Source organism: Salmo trutta, chromosome 33 (genome assembly GCF_901001165.1).
Source record: "Salmo trutta chromosome 33, fSalTru1.1, whole genome shotgun sequence".
Classification (NCBI taxonomy): Eukaryota; Metazoa; Chordata; class Actinopteri; order Salmoniformes; family Salmonidae; genus Salmo; species Salmo trutta.
Window position 1 is genome coordinate 42,047,853 of NC_042989.1, and position 21,278 is coordinate 42,069,130.

Consider the following 21,278-nt stretch of genomic DNA (forward strand, 5'->3'; position numbering starts at 1 on the left):
CCAAACCAATACGGACCGCCGTTACCCCCACCAAACCCAAAACGGACCACTGTTACCCCCACCAAACTAAACCACCGTTACCCCCAATAAACCAACCCTAAACCGACCACTGTGCTACCACAAGCTAAACACTTTTAGGTTAAATAAATGTACAATGACCACTATTCTGTCGTGGCAATCAGACCACTCCTGTCCTGGCCGTTATTCTCAGACAGTGGCCGTATCCCAAATGGCACCCGATTCCCTATAAAGTGCACAACTTTTGACCAGAACCCTATGGGCCCTGGTCAGAAGTAGTGCACTAGATAGGGAATAGGGGGCCATTTGGGACAAATCCACTGCAATGCTTCAGGAAGTGGCAGCTTTAAGAGGAAATCTGGTCCTATCTGTCTAAGGTTGTCTAAGTCAAGAAGGTCTTAACCTCAGCTGTTATGACTCTCTCTACCCCCCCTACTTCCTGTCTCAGATGGGTGTTTCCTGTCTGCTGACCAGTCAGATCTTTCCTCTCAACAACAACGGTCAGGAAATCTAGGTGCTGCCATGAGTCTCGTCTGAAGAGGACTTGAGATCGATAGAGAGCAGTTAAAATTAAGACATGGGCTAGAGGGAGTTTCCACCATCTTTCTTAGACCAGTCTTTTCCTTTCGAGTCAAAGAAGAACAAGTGTACACTTTGGACAGAAGGAGAGATCATTGGGACGTAGCTACAGTCTCACAGTGAAAGGCCTGTATACAGGCCAAAGGTACTCACCATAGACAGATATAACAGCCAGGCGGTCCACTCAGGAAGGTACTCACCATAGACAGATATAACAGCCAGGCAGTCCACTCAGGAAGGTACTCACCATAGACAGATATAACAGCCAGGCAGTCCACTCAGGAAGGTACTCACCATAGACAGATATAACAGCCAGGCGGTCCACTCAGGAAGGTACTCACCATAGACAGATATAACAGCCAGGCAGTCCACTCAGGAAGGTACTCACCATAGACAGATATAACAGCCAGGCAGTCCACTCAGGAAGGTACTCACCATAGACAGATATAACAGCCAGGATGAGCCAGGCGGTCCACTCGGGAAGGTACTTGATGAAGACCAGAGCCATGAGAGCAGAGATCATGATGAGATAGGCCTGCTGCAGACGTAGAGGACCCTTCCAGTGGATACAGATCATCCCTACAACCCCGAAGTTCCACACGATCACAGCCAGGGTGATCCAGTCCATCGCCACGTTGTACGTCTTAAACACTTCTCTGGGGAGGACAGAGTGAGCATGTTGCCTTTAAGAGTACAGAGGAATCTGCACAGTCACACTCTTAAAACAGCTGGTTCACTGATGACTTGAATATATATATATATATATATATGTATGTGTGTGTGATTGAAAAAGAGAGAAGAATGGACTCACTTGAGGTATATGAAGGAGAAAAAGAACAGGAGGAGGAGAGAGGAGAGGAACAGCCAGCCTTGGATCACCTGTAGGGACACGGAGAGATCAATAACAGCAAACTGTCTGTATAGCATGTCACTGTATCTAGACACAGAGAGAGGGAGAGAGAGAGGACTGAAACATACTGTGATCAGTGATACCAGGGTTGTGTTCATCAGGCAACAAGCGGAAAGAAAACGGACTGAAAAAAGGGACGACTTCCTGGACTTAAATGTTATGATACGTTGGTTGCAAAATGATTTACTTTGTGTGTCCTAATGAATACGACCCTAATGGCATTGGCAGAGCAGCATCTCTTACCCTGTAGCAGCGGTACTTGTGTAGCAGTGGTACTTGTATAGCAGTGGTACTTGTATAGTAGTGGTACTTGTATAATAGCATCTCTTACCCTGTAGCAGCGGTACTTGTATAGCAGCACCAGCACCATGGTCATGACTATGATGACGCTGATCATGATGGTGGCGTTGAGGACCGAGTTGAGGGCTCGCTGGCCTATTGTGTCCGTGTCCTCGGGGAAAGGGGTGTATATCCTGAAAAACATTATCACAGGTCAGACAGGTACCAACATCCTGGACATCTCATAACAGAAGATTAGACTCGTCGCATTGGATCATTTCAGAATATGTTTAACAGTGTCAGAAGAACCATCAGAAATACTCAAACACCATCCTTTGTGAATCCTCACTTTGCTGCTATTATTATTATTATTATTATTATTATTATTATTATTATTATTATTATTATTATTATTATTATAATAATAGTCTGCGTTTCTCCAGCTGCTTGATCATCTTGTCTGTGTTTCTCCAGCTGCTTTATGATGAACAGCCCATAGGTAAACAAACTGAACAATGTACCTTTTTTGTTAGCAGGCCAACAACATTTCCTGTACTTCTGTTAGTAAATACTGTAGATGTATGCTGATATTTCATCATCAAGGTGTTTTGTGTTACATTATCGCCATCTAGTGGCTCTGCTGGTCAACTGCATCAACAACCCTAACCCGGGTACAACCTTTAGCCTCGCCAGAACGTCGTCGATACTTACAGCCTCTGTCCATCGTTCTGGGTGTAGAAGCTGACGGACTTGATGGTTGCCACGACGACCACCATGCAGAGCGTGACCGGGACGAACAGCATGATGACGTGTTTGGCCCCGTATTTCAGCGTCAGCTCCTCATCTTCGTCTTCCTCACTCTCTACCACCTGGGAGGGTCGTTGTGGGGGAGCCTGTCCGTTCTGTTCCGCCCCTCCTCCACCCCTGGACCGCAACCCCGTCGCCCCAGGCTCAGGGTGTTGGTTCTGGGTTGGTACCGGGGCCTCAGTCGCCTGGAGGAGAAACATAAATACACACCTCTAGGGTCAGCCTGCAGTACAAGGAACACATTTACATTCTAGTCATTTAGCAGACTCTCTGGTCCAGAGTCACTTACAGTAGTGAGTCATTTAGCAGACTCTCTGATCCAGAGCCACTTACAGTAGTGAGTCATTTAGCAGACTCTCTGGTCCAGAGTCACTTACAGTAGTGAGTCATTTAGCAGACTCTCTGATCCAGAGCCACTACAGTAGGGAGTCATTTAGCAGACTCTCTGATCCAGAGCCACTACAGTAGGGAGTCATTTAGCAGACTCTGATCCAGAGCCACTACAGTAGGGAGTCATTTAGCAGACTCTCTGATCCAGAGCCACTACAGTAGGGAGTCATTTAGCAGACTCTCTGATCCAGAGCCACTACAGTAGGGAGTCATTTAGCAGACTCTCTGATCCAGAGCCACTACAGTAGGGAGTCATTTAGCAGACTCTCTGATCCAGAGCCACTACAGTAGGGAGTCATTTAGCAGACTCTCTGATCCAGAGCCACTACAGTAGGGAGTCATTTAGCAGACTCTCTGATCCAGAGCCACTACAGTAGGGAGTCATTTAGCAGACTCTCTGATCCAGAGCCACTACAGTAGTGAGTCATTTAGCAGACTCTCTGATCCAGAGCCACATACAGGAGCAATTAGGGTCTAAGTGCCTTGCTCAAGGGCACAGACTGATTTTTCAGGGATTTGAACCAGCAACTTTTCGGGTTACTTGCCCAACGGAACTGCTAGGCTACCTGCCGCCAGAATGTAAAGCTTAAACTAAAATAAGAGCTTAAATTTTATTTTATTTTTTAAATGGGAAAACACACACTGATCAAAATAACTAATGTTTCATCTACACACACACACACTCCTGTGGGGACAGTTTGCTCTGTACCAGGTGTTACATAAGAACAAAGGTCGGTCTCTAGCAATAAGAGTTATAGTAAGACAGCAATAACAGATCTGGAAACAGGATAAATCTCCTTCACGGAGTCAACAAAAAACCCCTCCCCTTCCTGAGGTAGCTAGTCACCAATGGTGACATTTACTCCAGGAACAATAGCAGTATTACTGCGTCACACTGATTAGGCCAGCCACGTTAGTGTACGCAGAGCCATTAGGAACACCACAGAACTAAAATAGACCACCGCAGAACTAAAATAGACCACCGCAGAGTTAAAATAGACCACCGCATAACTAAAATAGACCACCGCATAACTAAAATAGACCACCGCATAACTAAAATAGACCACCGCAGAACTAAAATAGACCACCGCAGAGTTAAATAGACCACTGCAAAGTTAGTTATATTGTATCTCTATGGGGCTGGGTTTCCAGGCAGATTAGGCCTAGTCTGGACTGCAAAGCATTCTCCGTGAAGATTCTCCGTGGAAAGTGCTTCGAAGTCCAGGACTAGGCCTAATCTGTGTCTGGGAAACCAGCTTTATGCAGCACTCTCCCATTGACACAAGCCTGAGGAGTGACCGGCCCCTACAGGCCAGGATGCGTCTTTTTCCCAACGCAATTAAACCAAAACCACGCCCCCGGCATTCTATTACGCTCCCATTGGCTAGCTAGCATTTGTCTCACTCACAGGCGATCAGTGCAGAGACAGTGACCTTCCAAGGTAAGGATGGAAAGTGCCATTTAACAAAAGAGCAAATGTTAATAATCAGTGACTGAAATTTCACGCTACTTGATATTCACTTCCGGACTTGGAGAGCGCTCAAAGCGTTGTAGAACGCCCCTCTGAACGACGGGTGTGGTTTTGGATTAACTTCGTTGGGAAAAAGAAAAAAGGCTGTCAGGACAGACAGGCCCATCTAGGGAGAGTGTTGCAGTGCCAAGGATGTCAGGACAGTTTAAACATGAGCCTTAACTTCCTTCTGATTAAAACAGGATATGCGATTTCTAAAAAGGGGTATCCTGGTTGAATAACTTCAATATCACAAGGAAGAATTGGCTCCACCGAACACATCACAGCTTCTATCCTTCACTGAAAGTGTTTAAGAACGGCGGCTGAGAAGGCAGGCCCGTAACCGCCTTCCATCGGCTGACAAGGCAGGCCCGTAACCGCCTTCCATCGGCTGACAAGGCAGGCACGTAACCGCCTTCCATCAGCTGACAAGGCAGGCACGTACTGCCTTCCATCGGCTGAGAAGGCAGGCATGTCAAATAAAATATAATTTTATTGGTCACATGCCCATGTGTAGCGAAATGCTTGGTGTTTCTAGCTCCAACAGTGCAGTAGTATGAACCGCCTTTCATCAGTTGAGGACAACAATGCAGTACAGTTGTTACATGTTGGAGTGACTGGCTTCATGTGGTTTAAGGGTCAGGAGAGAAACAACCGAGAAGGACTTTGCCTCTTGGACTGGCCAGACACGCCTTTAAAAAGTCTTCAGGAGCAAAACCTAAATGACGTCATGAAATGGTATGTGAAATATATTCCATAAAATATGACCAATGATTTACTTTTTAATGCAAAATGTCACCATCATGAATGTGACGTTACTATAGGTTACAATCTACACGTGACAAAACAGACAAGCATTATTTCCCTTCTCATAATTCTAAAATCACAGCAGGGGTAACTCACCATGTTGTTCTCGATATCCTCCACATTGTTGGCCATGGTTGACAGAACAGACTCGCCCGCACATACAAGCCTGGTAGAACAACAGAATCACGGTTAATACACGGCATATAATAACAGAACCCTATAATAACAGAACCATATATTAACAGAACCATATAATAACAGAACCATATAATAACAGAACCCTATAATAACAGAACCATATAATAACAGAACCCTATAATAAACAGAACCATGGCATATAATAACAGAACCCTATAATAACAGAACCATATAATAACAGAACCATATAATGGTGGTTTTGGGGAGGCAGGTAGCCTAGTGGTAAGAGCACTGGGCAAGTAACCGAAAGGTTGCTGGATCGAATCCCCGAGACGGCGGTGGACACTGTCTCATGGCGGTGGACACTGTGTACAACCTCTTTTCATTGTAGATAAAAAAAAAAGGGCTTAATTGACAAAATCTTGAAGTATCCCTTTAAGGTTTAGGGTAGGCATCTCCCAAACATACCGGATAGCTTCCCGGAGAGAGCGCACAGCACCGACCGACCGGAGAGAAAGCACAGCACCGACCGACCGGAGAGAAAGCACAGCACCGACCGACCGGAGAGAAAGCACAGCAGGACGTCAAATAAAAATGTCACTCCCTCGATATAAAAAGTTGTTTTTGACTCAGATTGTCACTTTCACAAGGTTGTAGTTATAACATGTTCATCTACTTTAAGACATCGGCTCCAATCGAAGTTGAGAAAAGTAACAACTAACATGCTGACTAGATCGGGCACGAGCATAACGATTTCTTCCATCCACACTAGACGGGATCAGGACGCGCAGGTAAAAATATCCAAAACGAACTCTGAACCAACTATATCAATTTGGGGACAGGTTGAAAAGCATTGAAACATGTATAGCAATTTAGCTAGCTAGCTTGCTGTTGCTAGCTAATTTGTCCAGGGATATAAACATTGGGTTGTTATTTTACCTGAAATGCACAAGGTCCTCTACTCTGACAATTAATCCACAGATAAATGGGCAAACCGAGGTTGTCTCCAGTGATCTCTCCAGGCTTCTTTATATGGAGGTTGGCAACCAACTTTAAGGTGCTTTACCACCACCAACTGGACTGGAGTGTGGACCTCAGTTCATCTTTCAATCACCCACGTGGGTATATGCTCCTATCAACCAATGACGAGATGGGAGAGGCGGGACTTGCAGGGCATCAAGCGTCACAAACAGAACTAAGGATGAACAATATATCAGAATCGGACGATATTAGTTAAAAATGCCAACATCGGCATCGGCCTGATGTCTTGTTTAACGCCAATGTGCAAAACCGATGTCAAAGCTGACGTGCGGACCTCTATAACGTAGGTAGATGACGCCACGAATAATACAGCGCTACACAGAACAAAAGCAGAAAAATACTAAGCGCATCTAAACAAGTTCAAGTCGAGCGTTGAGTTGAAAGAGTAAGAAGATTTCTGGCAACAACTCAAAAGGCGAAATCCATTAAAGCCAAGATAATGGAATTCATTGCCCTGTCGACAATCAACCGTTCTCTGTCGTGGATGATGTTGGCTTTCGCCGACTGGTCGAGCACCTCGAGCCCCGGTACACACTACCAAGTAGGCACTATTTTTCAGATGTTTCCCTACTGGAGTTACACAGTATTGTTGAAACGCACATCCCTGAACTAGTTGCTATGGGCGTCACTGCTATTAGATTCACGACTGACATTTGGACCAGCGATGTCAGCCCCATGAGCATGCAGAGTCCGACAGCACAGTGGGTCCACGAGGATTTCATACAGCAGGGAAGTCGTATTGCATGCTCAAGAATGTGCTGGTTCTCATACCGCTGCTGCCATTTTTTTTTAATGGCATTTGAGAACATGTTTGAAACTTGGACACTCTCCTAGAGCCATTCGAACAACTGACTGGAGAAATAAGTTCATCAACTGCGTCTGCAGGAGACGTGATACCCGTCTGTCATGGCATTGAAACGCCTGGTCAACAAAACTGCCCACACAGACTGTGGGGTTAACTTGGAAAGGTACTCTACTAGAGGCTGTGAACAAGCGATTCGGTGGCATTCTCTCTGAGCCTCTTTACTGTGAATAGTAAATAGAAATGATATTTTTCCCTTTCCGGAGCAAAACGGCTATGTCGAGCATAAAAGAGATTCTTTGAAACAGGTCCTATATGCTAGATTTACAGTTATTTGGCAACTTTAGTTGTAAATGATAAAAACCTTAGAAATCAAAACATATATATGGGCTTCATGACGTGACTATAGGCTATTGGTGATTTGAGAAAGTTGGAAAAACAGCTTGCGCGCTTGTTCCTTGCCTCAGGCAGCACACGCTGGCAGCAGCGTGGCCTAGTGGTTACAGCGTTGGACTAGTAACCAAAAGGTTGCAAGTTCAAATCCCTGAGCTGACAAGGTACAAAATGTGTCGTTCTGCCCCAGGCAGTTAACCCCCTGTTCCCTAGTAGGCCGTCATTGTAAATAAGAATTTGTTCTTAACTGACTTGCCTAGTTAAATAAAGGTTAAAAAAAATCAAGTGATAATATTTTCACCCATCAGACTATTCTGAATGTAATCTTGTCTTTACTAATATAGCAAATTAGTTTCAATTCGCCTTCCCTGTAGCTCAGTTGGTAGAGCATGGTGTTTGTAACGCCAGGGTTGTGGGTTCGATTCCCACGGGGGGCCAGCACAGGAGAAAAAAATTTAAAAAATGTATGAAATTGTATGAAATGTATGCATTTACTACTGTAAGTCGCTCTGGATAAGAGCGTCTGCTAAATGACTAAAATGTAAATGTAAAAAATGTAAAAATGGTCCATTATAAAAATGGGTAGGAACTGGGGCCAGGGGGGGAAAAAAAATACATTATCTGTGTGCACTAGAATTTCGTTTTTCACTCATGCGGATTTATTTCACTCCACACCTCAACCACTGTTTGAGAAGCATACAGCGTATTGCTGCCTGTCAGCTGATATCCCGCACAAACTCTGTATGCCACGGGCTCTGCGCTAACCCTGTTTCCTGCAGCTACCCAGTGCTTAATTTGGGAAGCCAAGTTAAATCTGTTCAGGAACATCAATAGTAACATGTACACAACAAAACATATCTTTCATTAAACCGTTGACAGCCTGCGTGCTCGAGAAAGGAATGAAGGAGAGAGGTGACGAGATGGAAACGTAGGGTGGTGAGATATTCTGTAGCTAAAGGTAATGTTGTAAGCCTATTAGGGAATATTTCATAACTAATACGAGGCTATTCAAAATCCAATACCAATTCACTATAATTGTAGGCCAACTGAATTAGTTTAATTTTGGAGTATAGACTAGAGCATGTGTAACATCTGACATTTTTTATTGTCATGCATAATATGCGGTAGGCTATACAGTTCATACTTCTCCTCGTTACAAACTAAGTAATGACTTACAGGTCTTCATGCTCTCTTAAGAACCTTGACAATCTCGTAAATGGTGTCAGACGGCAGTGATGAGCGCTTTGAGGTGGAGCCAGTCCAGGAGAAACTGGGCCCACCTGTGGCGACAGGTGTAACGGAGACTTCCAACGTTTTGCCCTGAGAAATCCTACCAGAGAAGATTTTGGACCGGTTGGAGTGAGATTTTTTAGACTGGATTCCTGCTTTTTTTGGCCGACCCAAACATGGTGTCAGGCTGGGTAAAGGACAAACTGGGAATCGTTTCACATCTGTGAAAGTTTAGAGAAGTGTAATCGTTTTGATGGGGGTTTTTTAGCTTTGAGTCACGCTGCTTGGGGCTCAGCCTACGCTGCTAAAAAGGGGTGATCAGTGAAGCAGCGTTGAGTGTAGAGGTGGATGAAATCAAAAAGGAATATTCCTCGTTTTTTTTGTGACGCCCACTGTGAGACGTAGACCCGGTGGCAATGGCGAGACTGAGAATACCCTGTCTGTCTTGTTGAGCTTTGGCACAGAGTTTCTTCCTGATAAGGTCCCGGTTAGGTTATATTTGCCATTCTGTGAGAGCCTATGTTCCCGAACCCGCTTCAGTACTTTAGATGCCAAGGATTCTTACATGTTGCAGCAGCAGTGTGTAGAAATGAGATCCCCCACGATGTGAGAAACGTGCAGGTGGGTATAATCAGAAGGGGTGTACAGTTGGGATAGAGAAAGCACTGTGTCAACTGTGGGGGTGCCCATGCAGCTGGGGTAGAAAATGTCCCTATGCTGAGGCAGTGAAGAGTAGAGGACAGCTCATGGGTGACTGAGTTGACTGGGAGCCACCTAGTGAGTAGGCCTGATGAGACAGCCAGAGAGCATGAGTTTTAATAAGGTTGGATTTCTTGTGTTTATAGCCGTGGTGATCCAACTGCACTGATGGAGCGGAAATCACACAAGATATGTGGTAGTCGCAGCAGCAGAGAAATATTATTTTACCTTTATTTAACTAGGCAAGTCAGTTAATATTGAGTATGGGAGATTTTAGACCAGAAGATCTACAGTAGGTTTTGAGAGAAGGGGGGTTCCATTCTCCCAGGCCCACGTTTAGGTCCAAGTAGTGGGATGGGGGATTTAGGCATAGGCGACATGGGCAGCCACCCAGGGCGGCATCTTGCTGGGGGCGAAACAGGGCAACCGCACAACAACAACAAAATTAAATCGGAATGGTGACATTTTGCGTGATCGGTTTTCTATCGTTCATTTGCACGTCACGTCAATGATATCATGTCACCGTGTGGGACTGTGGGTCAATTAACCTTGTCGGAGTGGGCGCCCTGATTCTAGTTTGTGAGCTGGACAGGTTACTGCCTGCGAAGGTCTCCCACTCAGAGGACCGAGATGGGGAGGGGAACAGGGGTAGGTTGACCTCAGGTCTCCCCACTGGAAGCCCGAGGTAGGGAGACGGGGGAATCTATCCAATAACGCACCTCTTAACTTTGTACAGTACTAATGTAATTAGTAAAATCAGTGCCACTATGAAACACTACCAAATAAACCCCAATTCATTCATAATACTGTGAATATATAGTTTCACAGACATATTGTTGCATTTTTTTTTCTTCTGGTTTGTGTGAAATGGTTAATAATAATAATAATATAAAAGCAGTCGGCACAGCACCAAGGTGAACTGGTTTAGTCTTGCCTCTTGGTTGACAGTGTTGGGGGGGGTGGTAATGTAATAATGCTCGAGTGCCAAATCAACACAAATGTGTTTTTATTTGTCTTTGTTACTTCTTTTTGATATTTACGAGTCATTATATATATATATATATATATATATATATATATATATATATATATATATATATATATATATATATATATATATAGTTTTAAATGTTAGGATTATTTATTTCTTGTTGTTACCAAATGTGTTGATAAAATGACAGGTTCGCCCGGGGAGCCATACAGCTTGGACCGCTACTGGGATGGGGGTGATGGGTTTTAGGGGGGGATAGTGTATAAATGCAGGGTTAGATGGTACTGCCATCCCCACCCCCTGTTTTGTCACAAGGTGGAATGGACATTCAGAACTGAGAAAAGGCAGAAATACGCCAACAAGTCCCCCCCTCCTGTCTAGTTAACCAGCCTGTACTAGGCGTTAGCCAATTAGCTAGTAACTAGCATGGTACAACATACACTAGCTCTATTAGCCCCAAAAGCTAGATATGGGACACAAAATACTAATAAAATAAAATAATCAGCATTGAATTGAAGAATTTCCTTTCCATTACAAAACGTGTGGTCAGTAGCTAATGTTACTGTTAGCTAGATAAATCACTTTATCTTCCCGATTCATCGCTATTTTAGCTTAGCTTGATTTAACATCCGATCTGCTTTGTTTAGAGAAAGGTCGAGTTTCCCGACGAGCACATTTTTTTTTTAGCTGCTGTTTCTTACCTACTATCACAAGGCGGTACTTACTTGCTTCAATGATTTAATTTCAAAGGAAAAAAAGGGTTGAATGTGTTGAAATGATGCGTTGAAACCCGGTAATGATCTTTCTTGTTGTTCCTTTCTATGTTGAAGACGCCATTAGGCTGCTGTACTTCCCCCTACGGTCACTGCTATCTGGGATGTTTGGGAAGTTCATACCCAAAAACCCGAACCGTAATAAAGGAAAACTTCGGGATTTTGGCAATTAAATATATATTTTTTTGTCTACTTCCCCAAGAGTCAGACTCCTGGATACATTTGTTATGTCTCTGTGTGTAGTTTTAAGGAAGTTTCTAACTAGAGGAAAATAACTGATCCCAGCCATGAAAGCTGCCAGAGTGCGTGGGGACATTGCTTACATCCGCTACGACAGGCTCATTGTCCATCCTCCCTCCCTGGCAGAAGCCTGGATGGGATGAGAGAGCCAAGTCTGTGGGTTCGTAGCTTCAGCACACACACACACACACACACACACACACACACACACACACACACAAACTGATTAATGGACTGCTGAACGTATATATTTGTTCTCTTGCTTTGGTTGCTCTTTTCCATATTATGTCTATCTATGATAAGCTACCCAGGAAAGGGCTGAACACAGCCCATATTAATATATGTAACCTTAGAAATAAGGTTTAATCAATAACTTGCTAACATCAGATAACATTCATATATTAGCCATTTCTGAGACTCACTTGGATAATTCATTTGATACAGCAGTAGCAATACAAGGATATAACATCTATAGAAGAGACAGGAATGCTTATGGGGGAGGTGTTGCTGTATATATTCAGAGCCATATCCCTGTAATACTTAGAGAAGATCTTATGTCAGGTGTTATTGAAGTGTTGTGGTTGTAGGTTCACTTGGCACATCTAAAGCCTTTTCTTTTGGGGTGTTGCTATAGGCCACCAAGTGCTCACAGTCAGTATCTATATATTATATATGTGAAATGCTTGATAGTGTCTGTGTGACACCCTGATCTGTTTCACCTGTCTTGTGATTGTCTCTACCCCTCTCCAGCTGTCACGTATTATCCCTGTGTTTCCTGTCTCTCTGCCCCAGTGTATTTATCTCCAGCTGTCACGTATTATCCCTGGTGTATTTATCCCTGTGTTCATTGTTTCTCTGTTCCAGTTCATCTTGTATGTTTTTCAAGTCAACCAGCATCTTTCCCCATACTCCTACTTCTATTCTCTTTTGCTAGTCCTCCCAGGTTTTGACCCTTGCCTGTTTTCTGGACTCCATACCCGCCTGCCTGACCATACTGCCTGCTGTGACCTCGAGCCTGCCTGCCACTCTGTACCTCCTGGACACTGAACTGGTTTTGACCTTTTGCCTGTCCACGACCATTCTATTGCCAACTGCTTTTTGGATTGTTTAATAAATATCAAGACTCAAACCATCTGCCTCCCGTGTCTGGGTCTCCCTTAATGTGCTGGAAACAGGTCTTACCTATTGGGGACCTGAATATCTGTGGTGTAAAGCACTTAAATAAAAATACTTCAAAGTACTACTTAAGTTGTTTTTGGGGGTATCTGTATTTTACTTTACTATTTGTGTTTTTGTTCACTACATTACCTAAATAAAATTATGTATTTTTTACTCCATACATTTTCCTTGACACCCAAAAGTACTCGTTACAATTTGACAGGAAAATGGTCCAATTCACGTACTTATCAAGAGAACATCCCTGGTCATCCCTACTGCCTCTGATCTGGAGGACTCACTAAACAGAGAACATCCCTGGTCATCCCTACTGCCTCTGATCTGGAGGACTCACTAAACAGAGAACATCCCTGGTCATCCCTACTGCCTCTGATCTGGAGGACTCACTAAACAGAGAACATCCCTGGTCATCCCTACTGCCTCTGATCTGGAGGACTCACTAAACAGAGAACATCCCTGGTCATCCCTACTGCCTCTGATCTGGAGGATTCACTAAACAGAGAACATCCCTGGTCATCCCTACTGCCTCTGATCTGGAGGACTCACTAAACAGAGAACATCCCTGGTCATCCCTACTGCCTCTGATCTGGAGGACTCACTAAACAGAGAACATCCCTGGTCATCCCTACTGCCTCTGATCTGGAGGACTCACTAAACAGAGAACATCCCTGGTCATCCCTACTGCCTCTGATCTGGAGGACTCACTAAACAGAGAACATCCCTGGTCATCCCTACTGCCTCTGATCTGGAGGATTCACTAAACAGAGAACATCCCTGGTCATCCCTACTGCCTCTGATCTGGAGGACTCACTAAACAGAGAACATCCATGGTCATCCCTACTGCCTCTGATCTGGAGGACTCACTAAACAGAGAACATCCCTGGTCATCTCTACTGCCTCTGATCTGGAGGACTCACTAAACAGAGAACATCCCTGGTCATCTCTACTACCTCTGATCTGGAGAACTCACTAAACAGAGAACATCCCTGGTCATCCCTACTGCCTCTGATCTGGAGGACTCACTAAACAGAGAACATCCCTGGTCTTCCCTGCTGCCTCTGATCTGGAGGACTCACTAAACAGAGAACATCCCTGGTCATCTCTACTGCCTCTGATCTGGAGGACTCACTAAACAGAGAACATCCCTGGTCATCTCTACTGCCTCTGATCTGGAGGACTCACTAAACAGAGAACATCCCTGGTCATCCCTACTGCCTCTGATCTGGAGGACTCACTAAACAGAGAACATCCCTGGTCTTCCCTGCTGCCTCTGATCTGGAGGACTCACTAAACAGAGAACATCCCTGGTCATCCCTACTGCCTCTGATCTGGAGGACTCACTAAACAGAGAACATCCCTGGTCATCCCTACTGCCTCTGATCTGGAGGACTCACTAAACAGAGAACATCCCTGGTCATCCCTACTGCCTCTGATCTGGAGGACTCACTAAACAGAGAACATCCCTGGTCTTCCCTGCTGCCTCTGATCTGGAGGACTCACTAAACAGAGAACATCCCTGGTCATCCCTGCTGCCTCTGATCTGGAGGACTCACTAAACAGAGAACATCCCTGGTCATCTCTACTGCCTCTGATCTGGAGGACTCACTAAACAGAGAACATCCCTGGTCATCCCTACTGCCTCTGATCTGGAGGACTCACTAAACAGAGAACATCCCTGGTCATCCCTACTGCCTCTGATCTGGAGGACTCACTAAACAGAGAACATCCCTGGTCATCCCTACTGCCTCTGATCTGGAGGACTCACTAAACAGAGAACATCCCTGGTCATCCCTACTGCCTCTGATCTGGAGGACTCACTAAACAGAGAACATCCCTGGTCTTCCCTACTGCCTCTGATCTGGAGGACTCACTAAACAGAGAACATCCCTGGTCATCCCTACTGCCTCTGATCTGGAGGATTCACTAAACAGAGAACATCCCTAATGTCTCTGATCTGGAGGACTCACTAAACAGAGAACATCCCTGGTCATCCCTACTGCCTCTGATCTGGAGGACTCACTAAACAGAGAACATCCCTGGTCATCCCTACTGCCTCTGATCTGGAGGATTCACTAAACAGAGAACATCCCTACTGCCTCTGATCTGGAGGACTCACTAAACAGAGAACATCCCTGGTCATCCCTACTGCCTCTGATCTGGAGGACTCACTAAACAGAGAACATCCCTGGTCATCTCTACTGCCTCTGATCTGGAGGACTCACTAAACAGAGAACATCCCTGGTCATCCCTACTACCTCTGATCTGGAGGACTCACTAAACAGAGAACATCCCTGGTCATCTCTACTACCTCTGATCTGGAGGACTCACTAAACAGAGAACATCCCTGGTCATCCCTACTGTCTCTGATCTGGAGGACTCACTAAACAGAGAACATCCCTGGTCATCTCTACTGCCTCTGATCTGGAGGACTCACTAAACAGAGAACATCCCTGGTCATCTCTACTGCCTCTGATCTGGAGGACTCACTAAACAGAGAACATCCCTAATGTCTCTGATCTGGAGGACTCACTAAACAGAGAACATCCCTGGTCATCCCTACTGCCTCTGATCTGGAGGACTCACTAAACAGAGAACATCCCTGGTCATCCCTACTGCCTCTGATCTGGAGGACTCACTAAACAGAGAACATCCCTACTGCCTCTGATCTGGAGGACTCACTAAACAGAGAACATCCCTGGTCATCCCTACTGCCTCTGATCTGGAGGACTCACTAAACAGAGAACATCCCTGGTCATCCCTACTGCCTCTGATCTGGAGGACTCACTAAACAGAGAACATCCCTGGTCTTCCCTACTGCCTCTGATCTGGAGGACTCACTAAACAGAGAACATCCCTGGTCATCCCTACTGCCTCTGATCTGGAGGATTCACTAAACAGAGAACATCCCTAATGTCTCTGATCTGGAGGACTCACTAAACAGAGAACATCCCTGGTCATCCCTACTGCCTCTGATCTGGAGGACTCACTAAACAGAGAACATCCCTGGTCATCCCTACTGCCTCTGATCTGGAGGATTCACTAAACAGAGAATATCCCTACTGCCTCTGATCTGGAGGACTCACTAAACAGAGAACATCCCTGGTCATCCCTACTGCCTCTGATCTGGAGGACTCACTAAACAGAGAACATCCCTGGTCATCTCTACTGCCTCTGATCTGGAGGACTCACTAAACAGAGAACATCCCTGGTCATCCCTACTACCTCTGATCTGGAGGACTCACTAAACAGAGAACATCCCTGGTCATCTCTACTACCTCTGATCTGGAGGACTCACTAAACAGAGAACATCCCTGGTCATCCCTACTGTCTCTGATCTGGAGGACTCACTAAACAGAGAACATCCCTGGTCATCTCTACTGCCTCTGATCTGGAGGACTCACTAAACAGAGAACATCCCTGGTCATCTCTACTGCCTCTGATCTGGAGGACTCACTAAACAGAGAACATCCCTAATGTCTCTGATCTGGAGGACTCACTAAACAGAGAACATCCCTGGTCATCCCTACTGCCTCTGATCTGGAGGACTCACTAAACAGAGAACATCCCTGGTCATCCCTACTGCCTCTGATCTGGAGGATTCACTAAACAGAGAACATCCCTACTGCCTCTGATCTGGAGGACTCACTAAACAGAGAACATCCCTGGTCATCCCTACTGCCTCTGATCTGGAGGACTCACTAAACAGAGAACATCCCTGGTCATCTCTACTGCCTCTGATCTGGAGGACTCACTAAACAGAGAACATCCCTGGTCATCCCTACTACCTCTGATCTGGAGGACTCACTAAACAGAGAACATCCCTGGTCATCTCTACTACCTCTGATCTGGAGGACTCACTAAACAGAGAACATCCCTGGTCATCCCTACTGTCTCTGATCTGGAGGACTCACTAAACAGAGAACATCCCTGGTCATCTCTACTGCCTCTGATCTGGAGGACTCACTAAACAGAGAACATCCCTGGTCATCCCTACTGCCTCTGATCTGGAGGACTCACTAAACAGAGAACATCCCTACTGCCTCTGATCTTTTAATTTGACACATAAAATAACTCCATTATATTATAGAATGTGCTGAATTATCACGTGCAAGCCAAGCGCTACCACTATTATCAGTAGCACTGTCAAAGCTGTACAAAAAAACACACAGCCAGTCCATTGAATAGCAGGCTAACGTTACTGGTTGCTTTGCAATGCTTGCAGTTAGCCACTGATTACTTCCAAATGACTCATTCTTGAATTTGAGATTTCCAACTTGTTGTGTAATGTTTATGTCCAATGGCTAATGAGCGTTTTATCTATAATTTCTCTTTATATGACAAGAGTTTAAAAGGATTTGCCAGTAGATTGTTGACTTGTTGACTTAGCTAGCTAAGATTTTGAAAGTATGATGTTGACGTGATCAGTCCAATCAAAGCTACTGTAGATATAATGAGATGTAATGTCATTTTATCTGTGGCCAATGACCTTGAGCCTTCTTGGAAGGGCACTTGTAATATAACTCTATGGCAGCACTCAAAGGGCAAAAATTTTGGATGTCTACCCTTACTAAGCACTTCAATTTGGTGATGACGTACTGTCCCCACGAGTGACAGAACACTGAGCCAATCATGGTGCAACGCTCCGTATTTTCTGCTGACTCGCCCCACCACCACAGAGAGCACTGAGCTGAAACACCTGCATTTTGGAGCTGCCTTACTGAACAAAACAAAAAGAGACCATGTTTGTATGCGACTTTATTAACTGAATGATATATATATATATTTTTTACATTGTTTGGAAACTGATATGTGACATGTATTAATGCCAAAATAACATGCAAAACAGGCAAGACCCCCCCAAAAAAATATCTATATACCTTCCGACTTCAACTGTATATATAACATTTTATTTCTTTGCTAAAAATGTGGGGCTCAAATTCAACTCCATCTTTCATCGAATCAGATGGCTTATTCATCACGAAACTATTTGATGTTGGCAATTATTTTAATGATTACTTCATTGGCAGAGTGGGCAAACTTAGGCAGGAAATGCCAACAACGAACAATGAGCCATCATACTCAGACAAACTAATAATGAAAAAAAGCTAGAATTTTGTGAAGTTTGTGTGGGAGAGGTGGAGGAATTGTTAACGATCAATAATGGCAAACCTCCTGGCATTGACAACTTAAATGGAAAGCTACTGAGGATGGTATCTGACTCTATAGCCACTCCTATCTGTCATATCTTTAATCTGAGACTAGAGGAAAGTATTTGTCCTCAGGCCTGGAGGGAAGCCAAAGTCATTCCGCTACCCAAGAGTGGTAAAGCGGCCTTTACTGGTTCTAACAGCAGACCTATCAGCTTGCTGCCAGCTCTTAGCAAGCTGCTGGAAAGAATTGTGTTTGACCAAATATAATGCTATTTCTCTGTAAACAAATTAACAGACTTTCAGCATGCTTGTAGAGAAGGGCACTCAACATGTACTGCACTGACACAAATGACTGATGATTGGTTGAAAGACATTGATAATAAGAAGATTGTGGGAGCTGTGCTGTTAGATTTCAGTAGTGCCTTTGATATTATTGACCATAACCTGTTGTTGAATAAAAAGTGTGTATTATGGCTTTTCAACCTGTGCCATATCGTGGATTCAGAGCTCTGTATCTAATAGAACTCAAAGGGTTTTATTTAATGGAAGCTTCTCTAATGTCAAACATGTAAAGTGTGGTGTACCGCAGGGCAGCTCTCTAGGCCCTCTACTCTTTTCTATTTTTACCAATGACCTGCCACTGGCATTAATCAAAGCGTGTGTGTTTGTGTATGCTGATGATTCAACCATATAGGCATCAGCAACCACAGCTAATGAAGTCACTGAAACCCTCAACAAAGAGTTGCAGTCTGTTTTGGAATGGGTGGCCAGTAATAAACTGGTCCTGATCTTCTCTAAAACTAAGAGCATTGTATTTGGTACAAATCATTCCCTAAGTTCTAGACCTCAGCTGAATCTGGTAATGAATGGTGAGGCTGTTGAACAAGATGAGGAGACTAAATTACTTGTTGTTACCTTAGATTGTAAACTGTCAAGGTCAAAACATATAGATTCAATGGTTGTAAAGATGGGGAGAGGTCTGGCCGTAATAAAGAGATGCTCTGCTGTTTTGACACCACTCTCCACAAAGCAAGTTCTGCAGGCTCTAGTTTTGTCTAATCTTGATTATTGTCCAGTCGTGTGTTCCAGCGCTGCGAACAAAGACCTAGTTAACCTGTAGCTGGTCCAGAACAAAGCTGCACGCCTTGCTCTTCATTGTAATCAGAGGGCTGATATAAATACTATGCATGCCAGTCTATCTTGGCTAAGAGTTGTGGAGAGACTGACTGAATCACTTCTTCTTTTTATAAGAAACATGAATGTGTTGAAAAATCCCAAATTGTTTGCATAGTCAACTTACACACAGCTCTGACACACACACTTACCCCACCAGACATGCCACCAGGGGTCTTTTCACAGTCCCCAAATCCAGAACAAATTCAAGAAAGTGTACAGTATTACATAGAGCCATTATTGCATGGAACTCTGTTCCATCTCATATTGCTCAAATTAACAGCAAACCTGGTTTAAAAAAACAGAGTTCCAAACCCCTCAAAGCACAACGCCTCTCCTTGATAGGTTGTGTATGTATTGATATGTAGGCTACGTGTACCTTTAAAAAAAAATGTATGTAGTATTGTCCTTGAGATGTTCTTGTCTATTAATGTTCTGTATTATGTAATTCTGTATTATGTTTCATGTTTTGTGTGGACCCCAGGAAGAGTAGCCCGCTGCTTTTGAAACAGCTAATGGGTATCCTAATAAAATACAAAACACCAAGAGTTGGCGCAATTGCTAATTAGCGTTAGCGCAATGACTGGAAGTCTATGGTATCAGCTAGCATAACAGTAGATATTATAGACTTCCAGTCATTGCGCTATTAGCTGATACCATATACTTCCAGTCATTGCGCTAACGCTAGTTAGCATTGGCTCGTGAAAGTACCTCTAACTTCCTTCATACTGGATGGTATCCATAAAAATGGTATCCAGGAGTTCATCTGACTCTGGGGATGTAGATAAAATGGCTTCATTGCCAAAATCTTAAAGTATCCCTTTAACCCCCTACCTTAACCCTTACCTAACCCTCACCTTAACCATTTCAAATTTTAACTTCAATGGGATAGGGACGTCTTCCACAAACCCCTGGGGTGCCTTATTGCTATTATACACTGGTTACCAATGTAATTATAACAGTATGTTTTGTCATACCTGTGGTATATGGTCTGTTATAAACTGAGTGGTTCGAACCCTGAATGCTGATTGGTTGACAGCCGTAATATATCAGACCCTATACCACGGGTATGACAAAACATTTATTTTTACTGCTCTAATTACATTGGTAACCAGTTTATAATAGCAATAAGGCACCTTGAGGGTATGGGATATATGGCCAATATACCACGGCTAAGGGCTGTGTCCAGGCACTCGGCGTTGCGTCAAGATTAAGAACAGACCTTAGCTGTGGTATATTGGCCATATATCACCCCCCCCCCCCCCTCCCCCAGGGCCTTAATTCTTAAATATACCACGGCTTTCTGCCAATCAGCATTCAAGGCTCGAACCGGGTTTATAATTGTAAATAAATCCCCCTTGCACATGTGCATAACTATAGTAAATCTGACAGAAGAGTTTGAGTGATGAAAGTTTGGCAGTGGATCTCAATCTCTGAGCAAGAAACACTTGGACGAACACTTGGCAATTGTGCTGTTGTTATGAGCCAGATGTTAAGACTACCAGCCGGTATTAATGGCCCATTTGCGAGATTGACTTGTAATTTTAATTGGCATATGCTACAGACAAAAATCAGGGTTTATGATTGTCATTCAATTTTTGCCATGGTTTGCTTCGATAAAAGTAGGTAGCCTATAGCCCCTGATAGGTCTACATCTCATCTCAGATAGTCTACAGTAGGCTAGACAAGATGTAAACGAAACGATTTAGCAGCTTTCTTAGTTAAAATGAACGGACTAATTTATTCAACATGAATAGCGAGGCGATTTCGAGGATAAGAAGTGCTTGTGTTTCCCAATGGCCTGCTGGAATAGGCTACTGGCCATGTTCTGTTATAATCTCCACCCGGCACAGCCAGAAGAGGACTGGCCACCCCTCATAGCCTGGTTCCTCTCTAGGTTTCTTCTTCCTAGGTTTTGGCCTTTCTAGCAGGGGCGGAAATCCCGGGGGGGACGGGTGGGACACGACCCCCCCATCCTGGGAAAAATATGATTTGTCCCCCCCAATATATCACTGAAACATAACTATGTAATTTAAATAATATTAATAATACGCAATGAATGCAATTGTGCTGATTATAGACACTTAATAGCGCGTTTTTAAGTTTCAAAAGATTGCGACCCCCCCCACCCTTTGCCTCACAATGGTTTGATCCACTGGCAAGGTAACAGAG

General features: G+C 44.2%; 1 protein-coding gene and 1 non-coding gene across 2 annotated transcripts in view; one reads left to right on the forward strand and one right to left on the reverse strand.

The window, feature by feature from the left end:
- psen1 (presenilin 1) overlaps positions 1-11,510 on the reverse strand; it is a 33,273-nt gene extending 21,763 nt beyond the window's left edge. Inside the window, exons 1-6 of the mRNA XM_029730998.1 lie at positions 11,320-11,510; positions 5,397-5,466; positions 2,498-2,778; positions 1,839-1,980; positions 1,409-1,476; positions 1,033-1,253 (exon numbers count right to left, since the gene is read on the reverse strand). Coding sequence (XP_029586858.1) covers positions 1,033-1,253; positions 1,409-1,476; positions 1,839-1,980; positions 2,498-2,778; positions 5,397-5,432 — 748 coding nt within the window. The 5' untranslated portion in view covers positions 5,433-5,466; positions 11,320-11,510. The remainder of the gene's footprint in view (positions 1-1,032; positions 1,254-1,408; positions 1,477-1,838; positions 1,981-2,497; positions 2,779-5,396; positions 5,467-11,319) is intronic.
- On the forward strand, positions 8,036-8,111 carry trnat-ugu (transfer RNA threonine (anticodon UGU)). The gene has a single exon. It is a non-coding gene; the product is annotated as a tRNA-Thr (tRNA).
- Positions 11,511-21,278: the final 9,768 nt, after the last annotated feature.